Here is a 22,683-nt window from a genome sequence, read left to right as displayed (position 1 = left end):
TGACCCTCGGTGGCTGAACCGTTATTCCAGTGCCGCTGGTGAACATTCGATCCCTTCTCCTCACGCCAAGCCCAACCATGTATTACCCCGCCAGCCGGACCAGGCACTGCGCTATATTGACCCGAGTCCAATCGAATTCCCTTAATCAAAACCCCCCTGTTGTAGAGAATATTCTACTTCATCTCTCTATTTCGTCTTCACTTTTTTTACTGCGTTGTTTTATCGCCAGTCAGGCTGGTTACGGGCGGAGAAGATTGTCTGATCCGGGGGTTATTCCCTTCTCTTCTCCCCCGGTCTCTCCGGACATCAGCGAACGGCGCTCAACCCACTCCAAACGGAATGACATTGGACATTGGATACGAACGGCGCACGCAAACCAAATGGATTGCCAATATTCCCTCCCACTCGCTCCGCTATCTATCCTAATTGAAGCTAATTGGTATCTATCGATTTTTCCATAAGGCAGCAACCGAGATAAAAAGTACCAATAAGGGACATAAATTTGATCTGATTCCTTCTTTTATTACAATTCGCCGGCAATTAACCTATTATGTGTAATGTTTTTTAGAGAGAGTAAATCCGAGCGGGAACTTTCTACCGTCGCTTGATGACACTCTGTCTAAGTGAGCTCTGTAACAGGGGCTGAAAGAGCTTTATGCGAGAGATTATCTCATACGTTATTAGTTCACTATTAACTCCTCCATAAACATACTGGATATCCGGGACAGCGGGAATAGGGGGAGGCTGTGCCAATTAGCTCCGCGGATCCATGATCTTTCTAGCTGCTCAGATTTATGACGTGAATCCGCGGAGTCGAGATGAGGAAATGCCAAATTAACAGCCCTGTCAAGTACCTCGGGTGAAAACCTACTCGCGCAATGAAGCCAATATCGCGGCGTACTTACCGTCTCCACGGCGCGGCGGATCGCCCCAGTACTTAGCGCCTATAATATTGGGGATATCGGCGAGAGAATGAGCCGAGTTATTCAATCCGAGTGGGAATTAACTGCGGGCTAATGAAGAGAAAATCAGGGAGCAGGAAAGGGCTCATCTTTGTACGCCTGTTCAGACGCTGTAGGGCTTTCAAGTCGAGCCTGCTTATTAAGCGCTAAGTGCCTGCCAGACATTTGGGAAGAGAGCTTTTGGAAGCCAATGCGATGGAACAAATCCTTTCACATACTCGCTTCATTTGCGCGGTAATACGGCCGCCAGCCCCCGGGCACAGGCCCACCATGCGCGGACGGGGGCCGGAAAATTCTTCTCATGATTTTTTTGGTTATGCTTAAATCATATTAGGACCGGTAAATATCGTGTGACGCCGAGACTATTAGTCAAACGGCTCTCGGTCAGACAGGTACGGAGATAGAGACGGCAGAGCGGTTATGGGGTGCAAATGAACACACAATAACATTGTCCGTTTTTATAGCGGGTGTCGGATGGTGCATTGTTGTGGGCTACTGACCCTCGCTACCCTCTCTATTATGCGGCTTGAGAGCAAGCCGTGTTCGGTACAAGTTACGGGAGATCTTTGGTTCAATCAGATCGGTTGACGGGTCCGCTGGGGTCTCGAGCCGGTAAAACTGAGCCGGGCGCTGCTCACCACGCACGCTCGCCGAGCGGACATAGTCGCCCGCTTGGCACGCGATTCACTCACTATCCACGCAACGCGCGTCACTCTAAAAATATTCACCACTTTACACGAATTTCCTCACTTTACTCAGGTGAAAATGAGTATGTCTGTTGTCCGTTCATGCGTTTGTCTGCGTTGGTGGCGGCATAAGAAAAAGTTTTAAAAAACTTGAGTGTGCCGTCCCTATGTCATGTAATAAATGTTGGAATAGAAAAAATATATTTACCCCAAAAGTAAAACGAAATCTTGGAACATATAACGATGAAATCTTGAAACTGTAAAGATTGAATTTCCGCCTCACCACCTACCGTATAAATGACAAGGCGACGTGAACAAAGAAAAAAATCCTAACAAAGAGTTGTATAGAAAGAACACATGTGTCCCAAAATGCCTCGTCCGTGGTAATTTGATCCAGCAGAAATGAAAGCTCGTGCGAACACAGACTAAATTGTCATCAGCCCATTTTATTGCAGCTTGGATGGAGCCGAATTGATTGGTGTGTTTTAGTGTACCTAATACAAAGTACATTTTCACATCTACTTCAACCGTATGCTATACTTTTCTTTTCATCGTGATTATCTATCTTTATTTACATTTAATAGAATCCATCCAAATATAGATACCAGATTTCAAAATTATGCTGCTGAAATGATTATATGTGTCCCGTCCTGTGAGTATATATATATTGCTAAGATGTCATCTTGTTAGTATGTATATGATAACATATAACGTTACATACAAAATATCCTACCTTAGCTTAGCTTAGAGGTAACTTTCTACATAAATGTTTCATTCACATACGAATAGAATAGGTAAACCATAGAACATAGAAAATGCACATGCACTTTACCTTGATAGTTTGTATAAACGTTATATGTTAGAATGAATACACATTTCTGGTCAAATCTAACTGTTGGAAATGTGGAGATGTAGTTGGCATCGGTTAGTAACTGCGCAGCACCGCACATGTCCGCCACGACGGGAATCGGTCTTGATTTACGGCGCAGCATGTCGTACAACTTTGTTTTTGTCGCACGACTTTCAGCCGACAATACCAACAGTCGGCAAGGGTCTACGGCAACCTTTTCCGTCACCAGACAGCGAAGACATATCCATGACTGTCACAAGTCCTCAACTAACTGTCGCAAACCTGTCGTGAGACTGTCGTAAAGCATCGTGCGGGTCGCAGGTTCATCCAATCCATACATTGCAAGATTTTGGAACATGCTTTTGTTAACGTTAACTTTACATTACAGTCTACATTTCAATCCGTCTGATGATTTATTGCCTACATGTTGTTGTATTCTACATGCATCCAAACTGGGAAAACTATGACAGCAATTGTATGAAGGTGCAGATAAGCATTGTTATCATCGGTGTGTCACAGCTCTGCTGCATCAAACTTTCCTTCTCGTTCAAGCAAAAGACGGCTTCACTCATTGGTTGTTGGTTGGTTGGTTGGTTGGTTGGTTGGTTGGTTGGTTGGTTGGTTGGTTGGTTGGTTGGTTGGTTGGTTGGTTGGTTGGTTGGTTGGTTGGTTGGTTGGTTGGTTGGTTGGTTGCCTTGGAAACATGACGTCAGAAGGTGGACTCAACCGTGTGTGTGTGTGTGTGTGTGTGTGTGTGTGTGTGTGTGTGTATAGTGTTCAGCACCAAGGACAGGTGTGTTGGCGTATATGTGCATGTGTGTGTTTTTTTGTTTGTATGTATGCATTATGTTAGTATCTTCATTGCACAGCAGTTATCAAAACTGTGTTAGATATGAACATGTGTATTGTCCTACAATGCGTAGGTCATATACTGACTAATAACCTATACAATAATATACTGCTATACGAGTAGTAGACATCCTTCCATCTCGACAGATGATGGTAGCACTCTAAGCCTGGTGTTTTGGCTCTGTGCAGCGTCTAATGTGGCTAATATATTGCTATACTATGATATAATATACATGTACTATCTATGTATGAAAAATACGAGTTAGACTATACTGTTAAATTATCGTCTTGTAAGACAGATTTTTATAATCTGAATAGCTATATTTCTTTAAGGTACATGACGGGTGGAAATGTCTTAAGAGCAACGAGGAAAACTGTGCTTCAAACGTATTGATTAAGAGCTGATAGCTGTAGCAGTCATATGCATTGAGATCCGTTTTCAAGTGCCGTCCGTTTAGACAGTGTATCGAACGGTGGTTTAAACGGTGAACATTTCTCCTCGGGATAACTAATGTTTCTTCAGCGGGGCCCAAACTGACCCCGTATAATGTCACCAATATCGTGGAATGAAAAATTTATCGTGTATGTTCACACCATAATAACTATGGTAAATAGTGACACGATAATGTAATTGTATAGAAATATCGTGTACTACTTGTGACAAAGGATTAATTATAAGAAGTAAGTATCGTGACATGAATGTTGTGTTCTTTAAAAATACCTTTTTTTACTGTACACGAGTAGATTTGAGTCTGAAAACCTCTCGAAGCTAAGTGCTATGGCCACTGTCAAATAAACCTATCAATCAATTTACCAGGTGAACAAGCAAAACAGTACATTGTTAACTAGCTAACTAACTCATCAATTATTACATGCATTCCCTTCCTGTGGGGATGACGGCGGCTTGAAAGTGCATTATTATTCTGACTGGAGGTAGACGTTACGAGACACTTTGCATGCTTTTAAAGTTGATACCAGTTTCGTTAACTTTTACTAGCCTCCACCAGGCCTTCCTGAGGGGGGTAGGGTAGTAGAATTTTGCCAAAAATAGGGTCTGACTGGCCAGGGGAGTGGGTCCACCGTTAGGGTTTCATTAACCCTTCCGAAGGCAACTGAAATTTACGTTGGCCAAACGCAATTGGCCTGTTATTCCCCGTTCGAGCTAAATTTTACTGTTTTTGAACCTACGGCGTTAGTCTGGTGGAGATTAAAGTTTCACACTTTCATCTCATCATTCCTCAATATCTGAAAACCACAAATCAAGAAGAAAATTATAAAAAAAGCAACTGCTGTTTAACTGATCCCACTCGCTTCTGGCCATTTCAATAGTTAGAATATCAAAGGCAATTTTAGAAGCGAGCTCAGCTGGTGCGAACGATAATGAGGCAAACGCTGGGTGGATCCTACGGGCATGTTAACTAGAGTATAAAAAGAAACACCACCAGGACAAAAGGACTGAGGAAAAAAGATATACCAGTCGCTTCTGGCGAAATGAAATACGCACGGAAATATACAAGATATATTGGGAACGATTTCAACTAGTTGTTATGCAAATGACGTCCATATCTACGTCACCTTTAATTAACTTACATATGTCACAAGTATGGTGTCTCATCATTTACCACCAAGGAATAATTTTACAGTGTAAGCTTAAAGTTTATTGCAAATACGTGCCCGAGGCACGTATTTGCAATTGCAGGTGCTAATTGCAGGTGCAAACAACATGTGTGAAAATAACAACACTTTTCAATTAATTATGCAAATGATGTAGTAATTTCCATATGTGGTATCTAGTAGTACTAGTATCCTGCACACCTAACATTATCTAATTCACGTGAAATTGAAGACATAAATTAGACTAATTTCAGACCTCGTTGGAAATTTTCCCCTAACCCCTGAATCATTTGACCTTTTGCCCTTGACTCAATGTCACTTTGTCGTGACCTGTGTTCTCCCTATATATATACAGCATCAGGAAACGCAAACATTCCAACAGACACACAAAAAATCAGTTACGTATTACTTATGTCCATAAAATATGATATGAGAATGTTCACTACAAACATCGCACATTAAATCCTCTGCTTCCTGATTTCTCCCACAGTTCCCTTCAATTCCTCTGGGATACCATTTGATACCTTCTTTTCAATCGTCACTTCCGGCCATTCTGTGGTTACACCATTTCCCCCATTCACATCCTGTCACCCTATATCCAACAGATGCACCTACACACACATCGAAAACAAAACATTCGCACATGGCTTAAATCAAACAATGGCTAAAATGATAGCAGGAGAATGACATAGAGACACTTGGCGTCACCTTAAAAAGGATGAACTGAACTGATCGAAAATAAAACGAATTCGAAGTACACAATAGAGTCATATGGTAATAGGGTGGCACAAATGAGTCATTATAGACATTTGTAAAAACATATTAGATAATCTGCTTTGATATATTTGTTGTCGTTACGAGGGTTAGAGTTTCAAATCCGTCACATACCAAATCGGTCACGTATTCTGTGCATCTTTTGTATTTCAAGGACAATTCTATTCTTTACGAATAGATATTTTCGGATCAAACAATATGATGTGGCATTTTCTACTTAAAGGTGGACACAGCTGAATGGCGTTAAAATGCGAAAAATTTTATAAAAAAACACGTTTAAAACTATAATAATAATACAAAAAATATTGCAATTGATATATTCCTCGCCAGCCAGAAACATGGTTTGTGTGTGATAGTGTCATAATAGACTATTCATCTGGTGTGACGTTATATATATTGACACAAGTAGTTATCATGTTTTCAATTGTTGCAAAAGCTGGAGCGAAAAGGTTCTTTAACAGTGGTGGAATAAATACAATGATGATACCAAAATGTCTTGAATTCCTCTTATACTGTTGCTTTTGCTCTTAAAGACTATTGTTCTTTATGAGCTGTATTCTGTTTAAGTACACACAACAGCAAATTGAGAGGCTCTACGAAAATACCATCACCTATACTAAAACTGGACCCACTTCATATTAGAGCTTGAAAAACGTTGCCTGCTGTTGTTGTTACCTTTTGCTAGAGAAGCCGTTTTCCGAGTTTAGACTGATGGGCTTGCAATGAAAAGGCCAGGGTCACAGAAATGGCGTTTTGTAAAGCGTGCTGCCCACACGTTCCTGTGGAAAAGGGACATTAGCTGCTCACTCCAGCCGCAACGTGCCATATCACTGTTTATGTCCTAACAAAACAAGCAATTCGTTGTAGGTATGTGATATGCTGCGTTCAGCTTTAATTGCCTCAGAAGCCAAGCAAAATGGTTTTATCTTTACATATCTCCCGTTTGGTTGTCGCATGCCATAACCAAAATGTATACTGGTAACAAGTAAATATATCACCAACAGTCCATTTGAACGATTGTCCTTCTAAAATAAACTCTGTATAACGAGGAGACTATGAAGATAACATTATGAAACGCTTGTACCATATACCATTCTGCACGTATAGAAACCTTGGTTATTACGGATGGGGTCTCCTGGGTTTTTACGTAATGAGTTAACTACGCGCCACGTTATGTCAGTGACGCCGAGCTGATCATCTCTTATCGAAATCTGGACCAAGCATCAGTTTTCGGCGACGATTGCTTTTTTTCAAAGACTCTTAACTCATCATCGGCGTTAAAATGCTATCAACAACCACTTAACGAATCCAACAGTATGAACGGTCATTTGAAGCACATGTATTGCATATTTATAATCTATGTCCATGATGGTGGTATTATCGCAAGCCTCCCGCTAGGGGTTAAGCTAAGGTCACTTTCTATTGTATGTGTTACAACAATTGTTTGAGCTATTGCAGAACATCCCTTCTAGAAGAATGTTAGAGCTAGCACAGGTATCTTTTTGGGGCCCCTGTGCGCGCGCGCGCCTGTGTGAAAAACCAGACCCTAGTGACGGCGTGGTGTCCTCTAGTTCACCTTTTACCTGGACGGATGAACTTTTGTTCGTTCAGGTGCGATGATTTACAGGCATCCCCCCGCGCGACAGCTGAGATTCGGCAGTAGAGATGAAGAAGATACGACACAAACCGTGCCCGGGTAACCCCGACACATACCCACAAGACAGACGGCTACAACTGCCGTCTGTGACACGCCATATGCGTACCTGCTTGGCTCTTGAATTCCCCGTGTGATCCCCCTTGTGGAAACCAGGGGGTATATAGATACTGGTACAATAGGCACGAGCGAGGGGAGATGTTTTAAAGTAAAGACACGCGGCGTTAAAAACACAGAAATTAGCCGCACTCCCACCGGACGCGGACTGCCGTGGGAACGGGAACGAGATCTCTGTGCACGAGAGCTGGTAAAAACGACAGCGCGGGTTGGGTTTCAAACTCTCGGGGTTTAGATGTTAAAAGCCTGGTCATTTAGAGCTGTTTTTGTCATTTGTTTTTTTACAAATCTGTTGATGACAATCAATCAAGTGTTGTGTGCCGTTGGCGGGCCCTCAGGGCCAGTGACAGGTGGAAAAAGTCATGCCTTGAATAGCAACTGCCTTACACATCCATACTCTGCATATATTGGCACAAAAAATACCAAACAAACGTACACAAAGTACGACACCAAGAAAACTTGTTGTCGGGAAAATAAACCCATAAAGATGAGAATCGTTTTGTCCATTGTTGTTATTTTCACTTCTGGACAACAATGTTGTGGAAGGCTTGTGCTTAGAAGAAAAAAAGAAGAAATATACAGATGTATATAAAATGAATAAAGTTGTTGTAAGATGTGTGTTCATGTAAGTATGCTAATTATTGTTTAGGTCAGCATAATCAGATCATTATCTAAATCCCTATTTTCCTTTCGATGGCAGGAACAAAAGTCTATGGAAGGAAACTTGTGCAAAGATGGCGCCACTCAGAAAGACACAAAACACAAATCACATCATCACAGTCCTTTTCATCCTGGCGGATGTTTTGTTAACCGAGTCAGGCATCGCTGATCGCTGGCAAAATGGAAGAAATTGGCCAAAATAAAGGGAATACTATAACCATGGGAGTTGGTCGCAAAATGTAAGATAGTTTAGTTTTGTAGTATTGTTGTCTTACTGCCACACAGTGTACCATGTACGATTGTCGAGCAACAAAGTTCATTCATTCACACTTAAAAAGCAAGAACAGGACCGGTGTTGACTCGGAAAATTCTCGGGCCGGCCAACTCCTCTGGTACAGCATTATTTTGGCCAATTTCTATCATTTTCCATTTTCCCAGCGATCCGCGATGCCTGGTAGAGGCTAGACCTGACTATGAAGCTTAAGAGTTCAGAACGGCTGTCCCTGGGTTGGGACGCTCAAAGCACGGGCAAAGCATGCGCACCCTCCACAGACCGTAAGTCAATTTTCTTCAACACTGCTGGTCCGGTGTGAATGAATGAACTTTATTGCTCGACAATCGTACATGGTACAATGTGTGGCAGTAAGACAACAATACTACAAAACTAATCTATCTTACAATCATTACTACAAACTACTATCGATAGCGATATATGAGTTACAATATGGTCATGTATTAATGATTTGGTCTCGCTTATGGAATGAAGTATACAGAAATTGACCTACTAGTATGTAGGCAGATATGGGAGTTGGACAAGACAACCATGTAAGAAACGTATCGTTCTGTGTACCAGATAGGGTGAACTTAGTAGTGTTCAACCCTCTTTGTGAGTACATAGGCAACGTATGAAAAACAGATCACACATATTTTCAACGCAGGAACCCTTACTTCATGATATCACAACAAGTCCACAACAACTTATCCTGTAACATCGTTCGCTTAGCCGCAAGAGTTTTCCCTAGCTTTTAAGATTTGTATTCGTTTTAATGATGAATCATATAGCTGGCAGCATTCTATACGTATCACACATGTACCTGAAACGGAAATACGACAACATACAATAGGGCCTGGCTACTAGCATAACGTGGTGAAAGAAAGTCAACGGATTGGGTGGACGGGGTTTGCCAATTTGCCGTTTATCGACATCTGGACAGGTATCTAATTGCCAATTATAGCCTACAAACGCTGAAATCCGATCCCCAACCCATCAGTCTATGGCAGGGATATCGAATCGCGCGCCTTCTTTCCCCCAACCACTATAAAAAAATCGACATTTGGAGAGGGTCGGGGGTTATGGCATGATAGGTTTATGCCCGGAGTCGCTTTGGAATTTGATTGCCCGAATAAAACTGACGTATCATGTTACAGTACGTTGTGACGGAGAATTGACTTTATAAAATGCATGTTTGATTTTTCTTTTTTTGTTTCTGCTGTTTGCAAATTCACTCGCTTTGTTAGTTCTTTTCCGGACAGTGTATTATATACTAAAGTCTTAGATTTCTGTTCAGATCCCAGATTTTTTCTTCTTTGTGAATGAGCGCTGTGCGATAGACATGACTTCATTCTGAATTTTCGTCTGTATCCAGAAGGAATTTGATGCATAAAGAGATCGTCCCGCCATTTTGGCTCTACAGGATAAAAGATAAGAGTTTAACCAGAGAATGTTAGCGATGTGTCTGCGTGAAAATCCAGCAGGCACGACGTGTCTTGAGTTATATCCTGTTTGCCGCACCTGAAATCGTTAAAACAAGCTCTTGCTGCAGTGTTCAAAGTCGACTGCACAATGCTTAGATTAGGCTGTGACGCCAAGAATGATTTGGAGCTGGCGATTCCCGACCCGTTCCTTTAGAAAACTCCAGATCTGTTAATTTGTGGAAAGTGGCGAGTCGTTAGCCGGCGTGGCGGCGCCCCTCCCTGCCTGCCCTGCCGCGGTGAATCCAGGTAATTACGCCACTGAAAAGTGGAGTGCGGAGGGTGGCAATCATGGGCGAACAAACAAGTAATTATCGGCTCGAAAGTGGAAGCCACTTGCGACTGACAGCCTTAATAGCCATTAATTTCCTTCCACGCAAAGCTAGCCCCCGATTTTTCCGGGCTTGAACGAGGGGCTTAGGGGTTGTATCATCTCTCAAAGTGCACTTCAATTGAGCTCCACACTCCGCATATAATTGTCAGACATACCCAACCCAGAAGAGGTCGCGTTAAAAGCAATTTTTGTGGTTAGATTCTATTTTTTTACCAAGGTCACATTACTAGGGTGCGACGTGTCCAGTCCGTTTTGAACGACCTTCTTTGAAAATAGAGAAATATTTTTAGTCAGCAGATATATCGGCTTTTAGTTGTTCAACCCTTGTGAACAAGTGAATGATGCATACCTTCCACTTGACGTATTGCACACACTGCAGTACATGTATTTGCCCCATATTTTGTTCCCGATCTTTCTCTTTCAAAAATCCCCTCTGTCATACATATCAAACTGTAACTGATCGTAGAGCACACTCCAACAGGGAAGTGTGATTCTCATGCCATGCGTTGGCGGTTAAGTGATGTTATTTCAACGATTAGTATCTTGTGATGACGGTGGAACATGAGAACTGTCGCTTTCCAAAAACCTTTCCAGACCGATATGAAGACGACAGTTTGGTGAAGTGGGTACTTCCATCAGTGCTCTTCTCCACATCTCCCGCTCAAACCGCGTCTGTGTAGGGCAATTAGTCACAAACTCGATTACTTCTCCCCAAAATAGCCCGATAAGACGGTTCGATTTCCGTCGAAATTGGACGGCAAACTCCGTTGCTTTCTCTCAGGCTCGGCTGGCCCACAATTGGATCAGACAAGAGCCGACCGCTGATGAAATTTCGAGCTGGTTGGTTATTCTCCAAATCTGTCAGTTACCCCTCTTTGTAAGTCGACATAATTGTGTTTGCATCCAACACTAAGTGAGTAACGATCCCAATCACATTTTCTTCAATGTTCGACTTTCTATTACAGCCGGACGACTTGAAATTCGATCCGGCGGCCGCCGTTGTCGCATTTTGTCAAACATTTTCTTTTTAGAGCCACGCTCTTTCAAAGGGACGGAGGTTTTACATGCCATGTTGCTGAGGTAGAGAGATAGACATCTCGGACTCCTAATTTTTCCTAATTAGCCCTTTTATGTTACGAGTTGTAGAAAAGCACAGAAAAGGCCAGACAGACGCGGGCTTAGGGGGATTAGGACTATAATACAGGCAAGCCTTACCCTTACAATACCTGAATAACATTCCTACCTGAACCCTCTATTCTGTGAAAATATCATCCCGACTGTACAAGAGTTACATGTAGCGGTTCACGCAAGATCTCAGCTTACCGAGACTTGAAAGAAAAGAAGAAGAAAAAACTTAAGTTCCGGAAGGTTATTGTGATAGTCTGTTGTGTGGTTTAAGAAAAAGAAACATGACTTATTGTACGTTGCGGCTGTGTCTAAAGAATGAAACGTCGAAAGCTCGACTGAAGGTGCACTAACTACTGAATAGAATAATGTATACTACATGTTGACGTTCTTAAACATTCGGTGAGTCATGGGTATATATTTAAAAACTTTTCAGTAGAAAGCGAGGTCTTTTAGAAATATTTTGAAGACGATTTAGAAAAGCGCAGCGCAATTTTTATCAAAATAAAGGTTTTCTAAACCACTGTGAGGAAATACCAGGTGTTAGTCAGAGGTGCTAGATACGTACAGTAAATTGTACGTGATCGCCACTAACGCGAAATGTCGCGTTATTGGAGAGAATCTGTCAGCTTTTGTGTGTAAAAATGCAGGGCGTGTGTGCGTGCCGGCACCCAGGCGGATTGTGACCTGGCCCCTTGATTAAAAATCTGTTTGTGAAGAGAATTTATGGCGCATTAAAGAGTCCACGTAATGGACAAGGCAGGAGACTTACGATGGAAAGAGGTCCCCTGCGCCTATAAAAGGCATTAGGAGGTCATTCCTTTTAATGTGCCCAATTTTCGCTGTTCTATCAAAACAGTTAAGTAACAAGCAAGGAATTATGCTCGGGTAACGGTTCTTTGATCGACTCCACGGCTTCAAGAGTCAATAGAGCAATCTCAGCTCACCCTCAGTCCGAATGCCCCCCCCCCTTCCTTCTGTACGGGTTAGTTCTCTTCCTGTACTAAAGGTGTACGTCCATCTGTCAGATTAAAGCACACCCTTGGCACAGATTTTTCCGATTGCCAATTAGCACCGAGCCCAATGACTTCCGAACGGGCGTATTGAACAACCCGTCCCCGCTAATCACGGAACAAAACCCGAGCATTAACCCAGCCGCTCCCCCGGCGAGCTCGGCCCGCCTGGTACAAAGCACCCTTCCCGGCTATAGGCTCATAAATGTGTGCAGGAATATATCTCCTGTCAACTCGTATTTCCAATGAAAATGTTTTGATTAATTTTTAAGTGGCCTGGAGCGCCCGGATCAGCCGAAATTCCATTTCTAGTAATTACGTTGTGAATAAGTAGAGAGAGTCTGTAGCCGGCAGACGGCGGTAAAAATCCCGACCCAAAATGGTCTATAATTTTTCCTTTAGATCGCGAGTCCTGGATCGATATGGCGCAAATGAGTGGCGATTGGCTAAAGTGTCCGTGTTTTGTATAAGTGGTCATTATGAATTTGTTATATTTTATCTGGCTGTGTCATATTTAGTATGACGCGCCGTGGGTTATTGTTTCTCTGTGTGTGACGCTGTTGTTCTGTGATGTGCATGCGCCCTGCCCAACATTCACTCTCACAACACACACAACGCTTACAGCAAGGCCTCTGGTTTCCAGCTGCCCAACCCCAAATTGTTGAAGGACCTCAAAATGCCAAAATGTAATCTGCGGCAATTAGGCTGAAAAAGGCTGCGAAAAATATGGGCGCTCTGCACTTTAGCGCGGTATTATGGAAATTATGAATTTTAGCATGATAAATCAAATCATCATACGCGACTGGATCGGTTTTATGTTACTTAGTGCGCACGCCAGGGTGATCTAGTGTGTCCGGGGCTGGATGGCAAAGGACGGTTATTGTGCTCATCCTAAACTACCCTAAAAGCGATATCGCTCGACCAAAAAAAAGCCGCGCCATGTATAACATGGCACGGGTGCCCCGGCCCTCTCCCTCTTTCGCCCCGTGGATGAGACAGGCACATTCGTCCACACGACTCCCGTTACCGGCTACAAAAAGACCGAGGTGATTTGGAAAGGGCTGCGGTCGCCCGCTCTTAAGTGAGGTCGGACATCGAAGTTCAACTCATAGAAGGCAACAAATTTGTGGCAATGGAGTCAGAATGGCCGGCGACATGCCCCGCTGTCCATTAAGGAAAGACAACGCTATATGAGCGCTGTTGACCCCCTGACATCGCTGTGGACTAAGTGGTGGAATAAAGGAGTGGTGCTTAGTGGAGTGGGGAGTAGCAAATTGGGTTGTGCTCTTACGTGTTGTGTTCTACCGCTGCTGATGGCCTCTAATGGGCACTAGCTTGACCTCCCAGTACAGAGACAACTCCTTTCTTCCCGGCCTGCTATGCTATCCCTGACCACCAATTACCTTTCGGTATGACCGCGACCCCCGGGCATTTTCCTTCAGCCCCCAACGCTACAACTAATACTTGGTCGTCTGCGTATGTACCCAGAGCGCTGTCCGGTCCATCTTTTTCTTGGAAAAACAAGAAATTTAAAGAAATAAATATATATATATAACTCGTTTAGGGTACAGACGAATGAACAATAACCCAGCATACATTTAGGATGATAGACTGCGGTCCGCGGCGAGTTCGGTCAGAGCTTCGGTCAGTGTGCACACCAGCTCGAGTTTTCGTTATAGACAAAATCCCCTGTCGCAAGTTCATGTACACATGCAGAATAGGCTGAAAAAGATATTTCCATCTATCTCTCGAAAAATATGTTGTGTGCGATATGGTGCAAACTAAGAGGTCACCTGTATTTGAGCGCAGTCAAAACCAACCATAGCCTCAATCCTCGATGTTTTGCTGACCAAGAATTGATTTCATTCTTAAGCGTATTCAGAAAAGAAAAGAAAGGAAAGGAAAGGAAAGGAAAGGAAAAGAAGATAAGAGAATAGGCCTAGGATAGGTAAGACGTTTTGGTTTTGTGTGTACCACTTAATATGAGTTTCTGTCGTTTGCATGATTACGGTATTGCCTATCATTTCACAGATTCAGTCATACAAAGTAGATTCAGTCAGTCATTTCGAGTAGTATGTTGACAAATTACATTAATTGCTGTATCCGGCACCATAATAATCTTCGGTAAGAAAAAAGCACGGTGTTGAATAAGCTACTTAGTGGTGATAATCAGTTGTCACTGTTTACACAACCTTGAACCGTTTACACTACATATGCCTCAGTGGGTCCTGCAAGTAAGGGAATCGGCCGTTTGTTTTTGTTGTTTTAAAACTACCATAAAGCCTTGAGAAACAGTAACGTTTGTTCTGGGAGGATTTGCATTGTGGAGTGTGGGAGAAATGGTTTGTTGTGTGTACACAAAGGAGAATCGTGCGACCGGCGCGTGCGGAAAGTGTTCCCGGTGGGCCTGGCGATTATTCCCGCCTGGCTCGGCCCACCTGTCCCGTCCCCCCCGCTGGGCGCTCCCTACTCTCTCACACTACAGCCAGATTAGCTTCGCCAGCTTTCCTTTCCACACACAACCTTGGCTAAGTGATTTCCACTATCAAAGTGGGATAAAGGTTGGAGCTGCCGAGGATTTTTGGTTTTAAATAATATATAGCATGCAGCCGCCGTATTAACCAGCAGCAGAGAGCGGGAGTCGGCTCTCTGTACTGATATAAACATATATATAAACATATATTTCAACACTTACAGGAACAGAGGAAAAAATCACAAGATTTTGAGGGGGATAGTAAAAATATTGTAAAAGACTGGGCGTTTGTAGAATACAGGAGAATGGTATAAAACAGAGCTACAGACGCTGTAGAGAGGTGGAGATTTTTCTAGCTATCCAGAAAGGCCACCAACGATATCTGAGTCAAAACATGAAACGGCAGCCGTGCTATCAATTCATCCACTTTGTTCTTTATTCAATTCAAGCTTCACGGTATTATGTACAAAATGCAGTTGAAGTGTCCATGAGATAGACCGGCGCCGGCGCTATTTTTCAAATCGCACCGGAAAGCCTTTTTCTGAGCAGGGGAAATAGCAAGAACATAGAGCCGATCGCGATATCCAGACTAACGACATATGTATCATACCTTATGTACACAAAATATACAGCAATATGAACGAGATTAATAAGCCTAGAGAGGAGTATATTAGTATATCCAATAGCTTGTATGGCAATTGAATTACATTTGCAGCCTTTTAACACGATCTCTACGGGATTCCGTGTCAGCATCGGTGCAAACAAGCACAGTGAACAGACTCCATTGCCCCTAATGTACATTTAATCAAGCCCTCCCCGGGCGATATCTTTCTCTCCCTCTTTCTCTCATTCACGCACACACACACACACACACTCTCTCTCTCTTTCTCTTTCTCTCTCTCTCACATACACACACACTCACTTATTCACAAACGCACGCACACGCACACACACATACATACATACATACACACACGCGCGCACGCACACACACACATGACAGTTATGGTCTCACAAAAAAGCCGACTACATCTCGCCAAAGTGGCATTAAAAATTCAGGAGTAGAACCGAACGCATGATTTCGACAAGGAAACAGTTAAATCACGGCATCAATCCGACCTTTCATCTCAGGCTGAACAATAATGTCGGGATGTTTTGCGGTTGGGTAAGTGATTTTCAATTGAGTCACTGTACACGGGGCTGGTGGGGAACCTTAACATCTTCCCGACGAGAAAACGCCACAAAATTAACACGATTTTCTCAGCAAAACAAACACGCAACGTACAAAACTAAGAATTCTTAACATATTGCACACACTAGAGAATATATATGTATATATATAATATGTATATAATATCCAGATGCACGGAAAATCTGATCAGGTTTTCATATAGAAATCTGATGGGCATGTACAAGATGGTTCGCTATTCACAGGGCTTGGATGAGTCCGTATCATACTAAGCTTGGCATGGGTGGCCTGAGCGCGGGAAACTGGGCAGCCAGGGAGGGGCTGTAGTGGGGGACGGGGTGGGGGTAGGGGAGCACGGACGCGGGGTGGGATAGGGGCGGGTTTTCGCCATGCATGTGTCCGCTATCGTGGTACAGAATGGGTACACGTACCATCCTCTGGGCCGCGTGCGCCATGTTAGCGGCCTCCAGTTCAGCGGCCAGCTGCCTCTTCCATTTGTTCCTGCGATTTTGGAACCAAATCTTGACCTGTGTCTCGGTCAGGTGCAGGGAAGCCGCCAGCCCCGCCCGCTCCGAGCTGCTCAGGTACCGCTTCATGTCGAAGGTCGACTCAAGCTGGAAGACCTGCTGTCGTGAGAACACTGTACGAGTCTTCTTCTTGCGTCGGTTCTTCTTGTCCTTTGCTTTCTCGTCGTCGTCCTTCCCGCCGCCGTCCGCCGGCCCAGCTTCACCTCCCGCCCCGCCGCTGTGGACAGTGTCCTTCCCTGAGCTGGCGGAGTCTTTGGACTTGGCCGGAGACTGGGCCCGACAGGACGGGGTCGCCGCCGTGCCTGTGGACGCGGGAGGACGGGTGGAAGGCGGGGTGGCTGCGACCGAACCTGCAGCAAAACACGGTCAACACGAGCCGCATTAGATCTAACTGACAACAGATGGTCTACAAATCTACCATTTTCCCCGCTACGTTTCTGACCCATTCCCGTACTTATCTACTTTGTAGGAACATTTCATGGCATGTTTCAGACCAGATACGATCTTTCCGAGAATTTCCAACCCCTAACGGCTTTTATCGTTGGAATGCACTGAAGGTAAAGATCACAACACACGCTGTAGTTGACAGGTGGAAAGGCGCAGACTATGCTCCCAAATAAATGTAACATCTTCAACACGTTCTGTGTCTTTAAATCAAGAATGTTGATTCCAACACTAGTGAACTGTCAGGATCAAAATCACGGTGAAAAATGAAATGCTAGAAATACGTTCTTAGAGAGCCAGCATGTAAAATGGTTGAAAGATTGAACGTTACACTTACGTTCGAAGGGGTAGTGTGTGGGATACAACCCTGTCTGGATCCACGGGAACCAGGAGTTGCCGGGTTTGTAGAGAGAAGAGGCGCTGGACACGATCTGAGCGTCCCGCCCGATGGGCTCGTCTTCCCCCTCGTCCCCGTCACTTGCCGGAGAGGGCGGCGGAGATCTCGATCCCAGGGTGTCTTTTGCAGTCGCGTCGTCTGCAGCAACCTGTCCGGGTCTGCTCACGGGCGAGTGGAGTTTAGAATTGGACTGCTTCGTTTTCGGTGAGTTCAAGATGTTTTCGATAGAGAAGGGGTTGTTGGAGCGACAGTTAGTGTTATTACTACTCGATGTGACGGTAGCCGTGGTCGGCGAACTGTCTTCCCGGTCGCTGGCCATGTTATTAGCGCTGTGGTGTTCCGTACGTGCGTAAGTCTCGGGCGAGTTTCACCGTGTAGCGTGCACTGCGGGAGTGTGGCTTGTATGACCGGGTACAGGTGCCACTGTAGAGCGGCCTGTCTCTGCAAGGTTGTCCTGTAAGCGTCCGCGCGTTCTGGACCGGTCGTTGCGATCGAGTGTGAGTGTGAGTGACTACCGTGCACTCCAGACCTCAACCCACCCTTAATACGCCCGGGGCCCTCACGGAGTCGAAATGGCGCCGTCCACCAGAGATAACAATAATAACGTCTAAATAAATGTGTCAGGCAAGTTAAATGCTTGACAACTGAAAACGACTCGGTGATTGGACACACACAATAGATAATGGGATTAAGAAGAAAGAAAAGCTCAAGTGACCACACCTCTCAAATCTTGAACAATGGGGACGGGCGGTGGAAAACCCCTCTTATTGGGCGATCCCAACAACCGGTTCTCCCTCCCAGCGGCTGACGTCGACAGGGCGAGGGGTCTCTTACACGCAATTGGCTGTTGATCACCGATTGGACAATTATAGTGTTGTTTTTCCTAATGCCATGCCATATTCATCACCACTGGTCCCCAGCCTGTCCGTTAAACACTGGGCTCGTTAGTATGCATCTAGCTGGAGGGGGACAAAAAACACCGGTAACCGATCCGTTGTCTCTCACGTGTAGCTGGAACAGACCACGGAGAACGACAAGAAAATCCATCGCCACCCCACCGACAACGGAGGAAAACTTGTGGGCCAGCCCGCTCGACAGAAACGTCTGTCAGGAACACAAGACAACCGCTGTCTGCGGCCAACTTGTCGCCTATATATAGTAGCTGAACGATATTCCAATCTATATATAACAGTTATAAAAGTTATATCAAGTTATATATCTATATCTATATATAGCTATATGGCCGTAGAATATTTGTGATTTATATGATACCGAAAACAGGGTTGTACTGCGATGTCTACTTTCGTATTCTTCGCTTCCGTCGTGAATCACATTGTCGAAAACATGTTTTGTCGCCACAACGGCATGTCTCCAATGAACGGTAACAACTCTCGGTATGCAGAGGTGTTATAGATGTCGCGGCCATCACAGAGGGTTTTTTTGCTGCCCTCTATTCTATAGTCTGGGGAGAGGTTTTGACTTTACAACGTGCTACAGTCTGTGGTCGGGTCCTGATGCGCGGGCTGCCCTGTCCTCACGCCGCCGAGCGCACTTAAACGGCCATGAAAAGAAGTGTCTTAAGAGGTGGCGAGACCTCCGAGCAGGTAATGCGGTGCTTTAAGGCGAAATTTCACGCAATCATGTAGCAGCCCTCCGCGCATTACGCCTAACCTCGTGCTCTTCACGCCCGCGACGGCAAGGAGTCAGCGGGATATGTTCTTTTTAAATACACTTCAAGGCGACATGTAACGACTTTGCTGTATGGAAAGGTTACAAAAGTCAAAGCCGCTTAGGACGCCAAAAGTCCCTCTATTGCCAGTATTTCTCATGTAGGGCCATTTTCGTATCGCATCGAAATCGCTTGGGGACGAATAAACTCATTAAGGGCTTGACATTAGCGGAAGTACATCTGAAAATCACCATCAAGATCATTAATCTTCTTTACTTAGGGGTTGTGCCGTGCTTCTGAATGGAGTCTAAGGATAACACGAAACAATGAAGGAAGAGGATGATGACAAATGGGGCCGTCAAATCGGCCATTAGGACCTGTGGCTGCTAAATAGCTCGGCGGTCGGCGGAGGTCCGCACTGCCGGCCAGGGACTAGCTCGCCGCCTCGGCGCGGCCTAGTTCTTGGCGGGGCCGCACTAGTGGATCAGAGAGTGGTGCGCCCGGGGCCCTCCCGTGCGACCGACTACCGGGGTTCACGGATTGCCACCTTGTAACGTTGATCGCGTGGCTGCCAGCTAATATCGCGGATAACCGGAGTATGACCCATAATCTTCCCAGGTCACTCCCTTCTATCGGAAAAGAATACGAATGAATAGTTTATAACAACGGCCCCTGGCAAGCCGGACAATATGTGCAGCCAGGCAAACACCACCAAATGGCATGCCAGAAAAGCGCGCGCGGGTGTGGGATTTAACTTTCATATCCCTGGATGTGATTTCGCGATGGTCAAACTCATACATGAAAAATAATGATCCATCCTCAAGCGGTAAATTTGGGCGTGCTCCTCGGGATATGGAGCCGTTTGGTGCTAAATGGTCGGCGTGATGTGCAATTATTGGCGGCTATTATAAACATGACGTATCACCGCGGGGCACCAGCCGTTCAAAATGTATGCAAACTAAAGGTGAGTGATGTGTGTTCGGTACGGTCCATCATGCAGGGGTAGCCGGGCGGACTGTACGGGGAAAGGATCGGGCACACGTCCACTTTTACACATAGGAACAGCTAAGAAACAAAACTCATCAAACGGACGATATGTGTAAAGAAAAAAAAAACAGAAACGATTTTTGAAAAGCAAAACAAATTTGATAATAAAACAGTGTAGCTCCTCTAAATTGTAGAAATAAAAAAAGGATATACGTTAAGAATAATATGCTGCTTTAAGTTTAATTTTTCTGTCATCAAATTCGTAATAAATTGGGCATCAAACTGATATGATATCCACAAGGTTACCAGAAGTTTAATGCTGCGCGCCATTTTCTTTGTTTTCAACTTGATGAATACAGAAATAACTAACGTAATATATATGTGTGGCAAGACTTCTACGTTCTAACGTTGCGTTTCTAAATGTAACAACCCGGGTAAAACCTGAATCATGCCTGTGATTTTTTTTGTGCAAGTTATTTACTGTTTTCTTGTTGTTTATTACTTCTGACTGTATTTGGTTTCTAACAGTTCCCGACGTTCAGGAAAATCAGAACATGATAAAATTTAATAATCCATAAATACGCCAGCCAAGAAACCTCCTACGGGGGCTACCCTGTGCCCGTTTCTTACAAACACAAGTAGAACATTCTCCGCACGTTGGCTTCTCTCTCCAGACGACTTGAGTTGGTCGGTTTGATGACTGCTATCATACCGTCGTTACCGGTAGTGTGTATATCGGTGGCAAATCGTATGGGTGATCCTGGCGCTGGTTCCACCCGACACGGCGGTAAGTGGGGAGAGAGTGTCGGCGGAGAATTAAGCTCGCCTGCCGCCTGGTAATTGGACGATAATGGAGTGTGAACCGACCCCAGCAGATTTCCCATTTGACTTTGATGAGGCAGTGATTGAGTGTTCTGACCTCATCTATTTAGCGAATAAAACCGATTGGTTGGGCCTCTTTAATTGTTAAAACTCTGGAAATGGTGAAACAGAGGGATCGCATTACACCGGGAAGAATCCAAACGCCCGTGTACAACAGGGGGACCCGTCTCGTGTCAGAAGTGAAGAAAAAGTTACACAAACCGGGAAAATATCTGGTTACGTCGCCGGTAAATGGTCAGTCTACGGGGGCCGGGGTATCGAGAATGGATTTGCCGAAGTTTAAGTACGGATTTAGCCATATAAACAGCCGCTATTAAGTAGGCCACTTTGCTTTCATGATGAATCTGTCAATTTCACAGGCCGTTAGTCTTCTCCTGCACATGCTAATGGGTATTTGGGCTGGCACTGAATCCAAATCACACATTAATACAGCAGCTGCAATTGGAAAAACAATATCCCCAGTTAAGATTAATGGCTGGTATCAAGAGAGGCTGATATAGGCACCAAACTGGGCGCAATGTGCCGGTTACAAATGTCAACTTTAATCAGACAAGTCTGATATTTAAAGTACCGTGTTGGTCTGGCACGAAACAATGCCAATATCGCGCTACATCACTCTGGCCTCATTTTTCCATAAATAAGCTCGGCGGGCTTTCAGGGGGAGATTTAGAACACACATAAGAACAAACGGGCGATAAACGGCACGTTCTTTTCATTTTCCCTCCGAGCTTTGGTCCATTTCTAGGTTCTGTACGGGTGGTGCGGAGGTCATTGTGAATACATTTATATATACATACATTATATATATATATATAAATGATTTCATTCTCTCATTTATAAAAACTCGGATAACATGGTTACAAATTTTCTGATGTTTTAGTTACCTCGATGAAAAATGGAGGTTATATTTTGGGCAGTGTTGTATGTGTATTCGTGTATATGTGCGTGTGCATGCGTGCGTGCGTGCGCGCGCATGTATATGTGTGTTTGTTTGTTTGTTTGTTTGTTTGTTTGAGTGTGTGTACATAAGTGTGTGTGAGTGTGTGTGTGTGTGTGTGTGTGTTTGCGTGTGTGTGTGTGTGTGTGTGAGTAAGTGAGCGTGTGTGTGTGTGTGTTTGTGTAAGTGTAAGTGTGTGTATATAAGTGTGAGTGAGTGAGTAAGTGTGTGTGTGTGTGTGTGAGAGAGAGAGAGAGTGAGTGAGTAAGTCAGCGCTCGCGCGTGTGTTTGTGTGAGTGTGTGTGTGTATATAAGTGTGAGTGAGTGAGTGAGTGAGTAAGTGTGTGTGTGTGTGTGTGTGTGTGTGTGTGTGCGTGTATGTGTGTCTTTCACTCCCTGAATGAAGTTAATTTTACGGTGAAGGTAGTCTCAAAGCTTTTTTCAGGCCATATGGGCAGTCCACTGTGTGGATTAACAACCCAGTAATAAAATTTGCTACGAATATAATACAGATTAATTTCATTAGTTTTTTGTAATATTTAGTCGTCTTAGAAAGTGATTGGAAAAAAGTTTCATGTGCCCAATGATCTGGCGATAGAGTAGCTAGGGCGCATGCGCTCTTCAGCTTTCCCAGCATGTGGGAAATTCTGGTGCGAGATTCCAAAACGGCGTCATTTTTATATTTCGTGAATTCAGGTGAAAATTCCAGAATTCAGATTGTTTCATGAAATATAATAAAAAGAATTAATTTTGTGACCTTCAGTTCATGTGCTATAACACCCCCCCCC

General features: G+C 44.3%; 1 protein-coding gene across 1 annotated transcript; it reads right to left on the bottom strand.

Annotated features, from left to right (window-relative positions):
* Positions 1-15,795: 15,795 nt before the first annotated feature.
* Positions 15,796-18,028, bottom strand: LOC109482911 (homeobox protein HMX3-like). Its single transcript, XM_019785800.1, has 2 exons — positions 17,361-18,028; positions 15,796-16,929 (listed from the first exon to the last, which is right to left on the bottom strand). The coding sequence occupies exons 1-2, from the start codon at positions 17,737-17,739 to the stop codon at positions 16,316-16,318; spliced, it is 993 nt and encodes a 330-aa protein (XP_019641359.1). The 5' UTR covers positions 17,740-18,028; the 3' UTR covers positions 15,796-16,315.
* Between the last annotated feature and the right edge of the window lie 4,655 nt (positions 18,029-22,683).

Source organism: Branchiostoma belcheri, unplaced genomic scaffold, assembly GCF_001625305.1.
Source record: "Branchiostoma belcheri isolate BF01 breed outbred unplaced genomic scaffold, Haploidv18h27 scaffold61, whole genome shotgun sequence".
Lineage (NCBI taxonomy): Eukaryota > Metazoa > Chordata > Leptocardii > Amphioxiformes > Branchiostomatidae > Branchiostoma > Branchiostoma belcheri.
The sequence above is the reverse complement of the archived record's forward strand: the minus strand, read 5'-3'. Positions and strand labels throughout refer to the sequence as shown.

Coding starts and splice junctions, on each gene's coding strand:
- LOC109482911 (XM_019785800.1), bottom strand. CDS start 17,739: ATGGCCAGCGACCGGGAAGACAGTTCGCCGACCACGGCTACCGTCACA. Junction 16,930..17,360: donor CACACACTACCCCTTCGAAC/GTAAGTGTAACG, acceptor GTTTTGCTGCAG/GTTCGGTCGCAGCCACCCCG.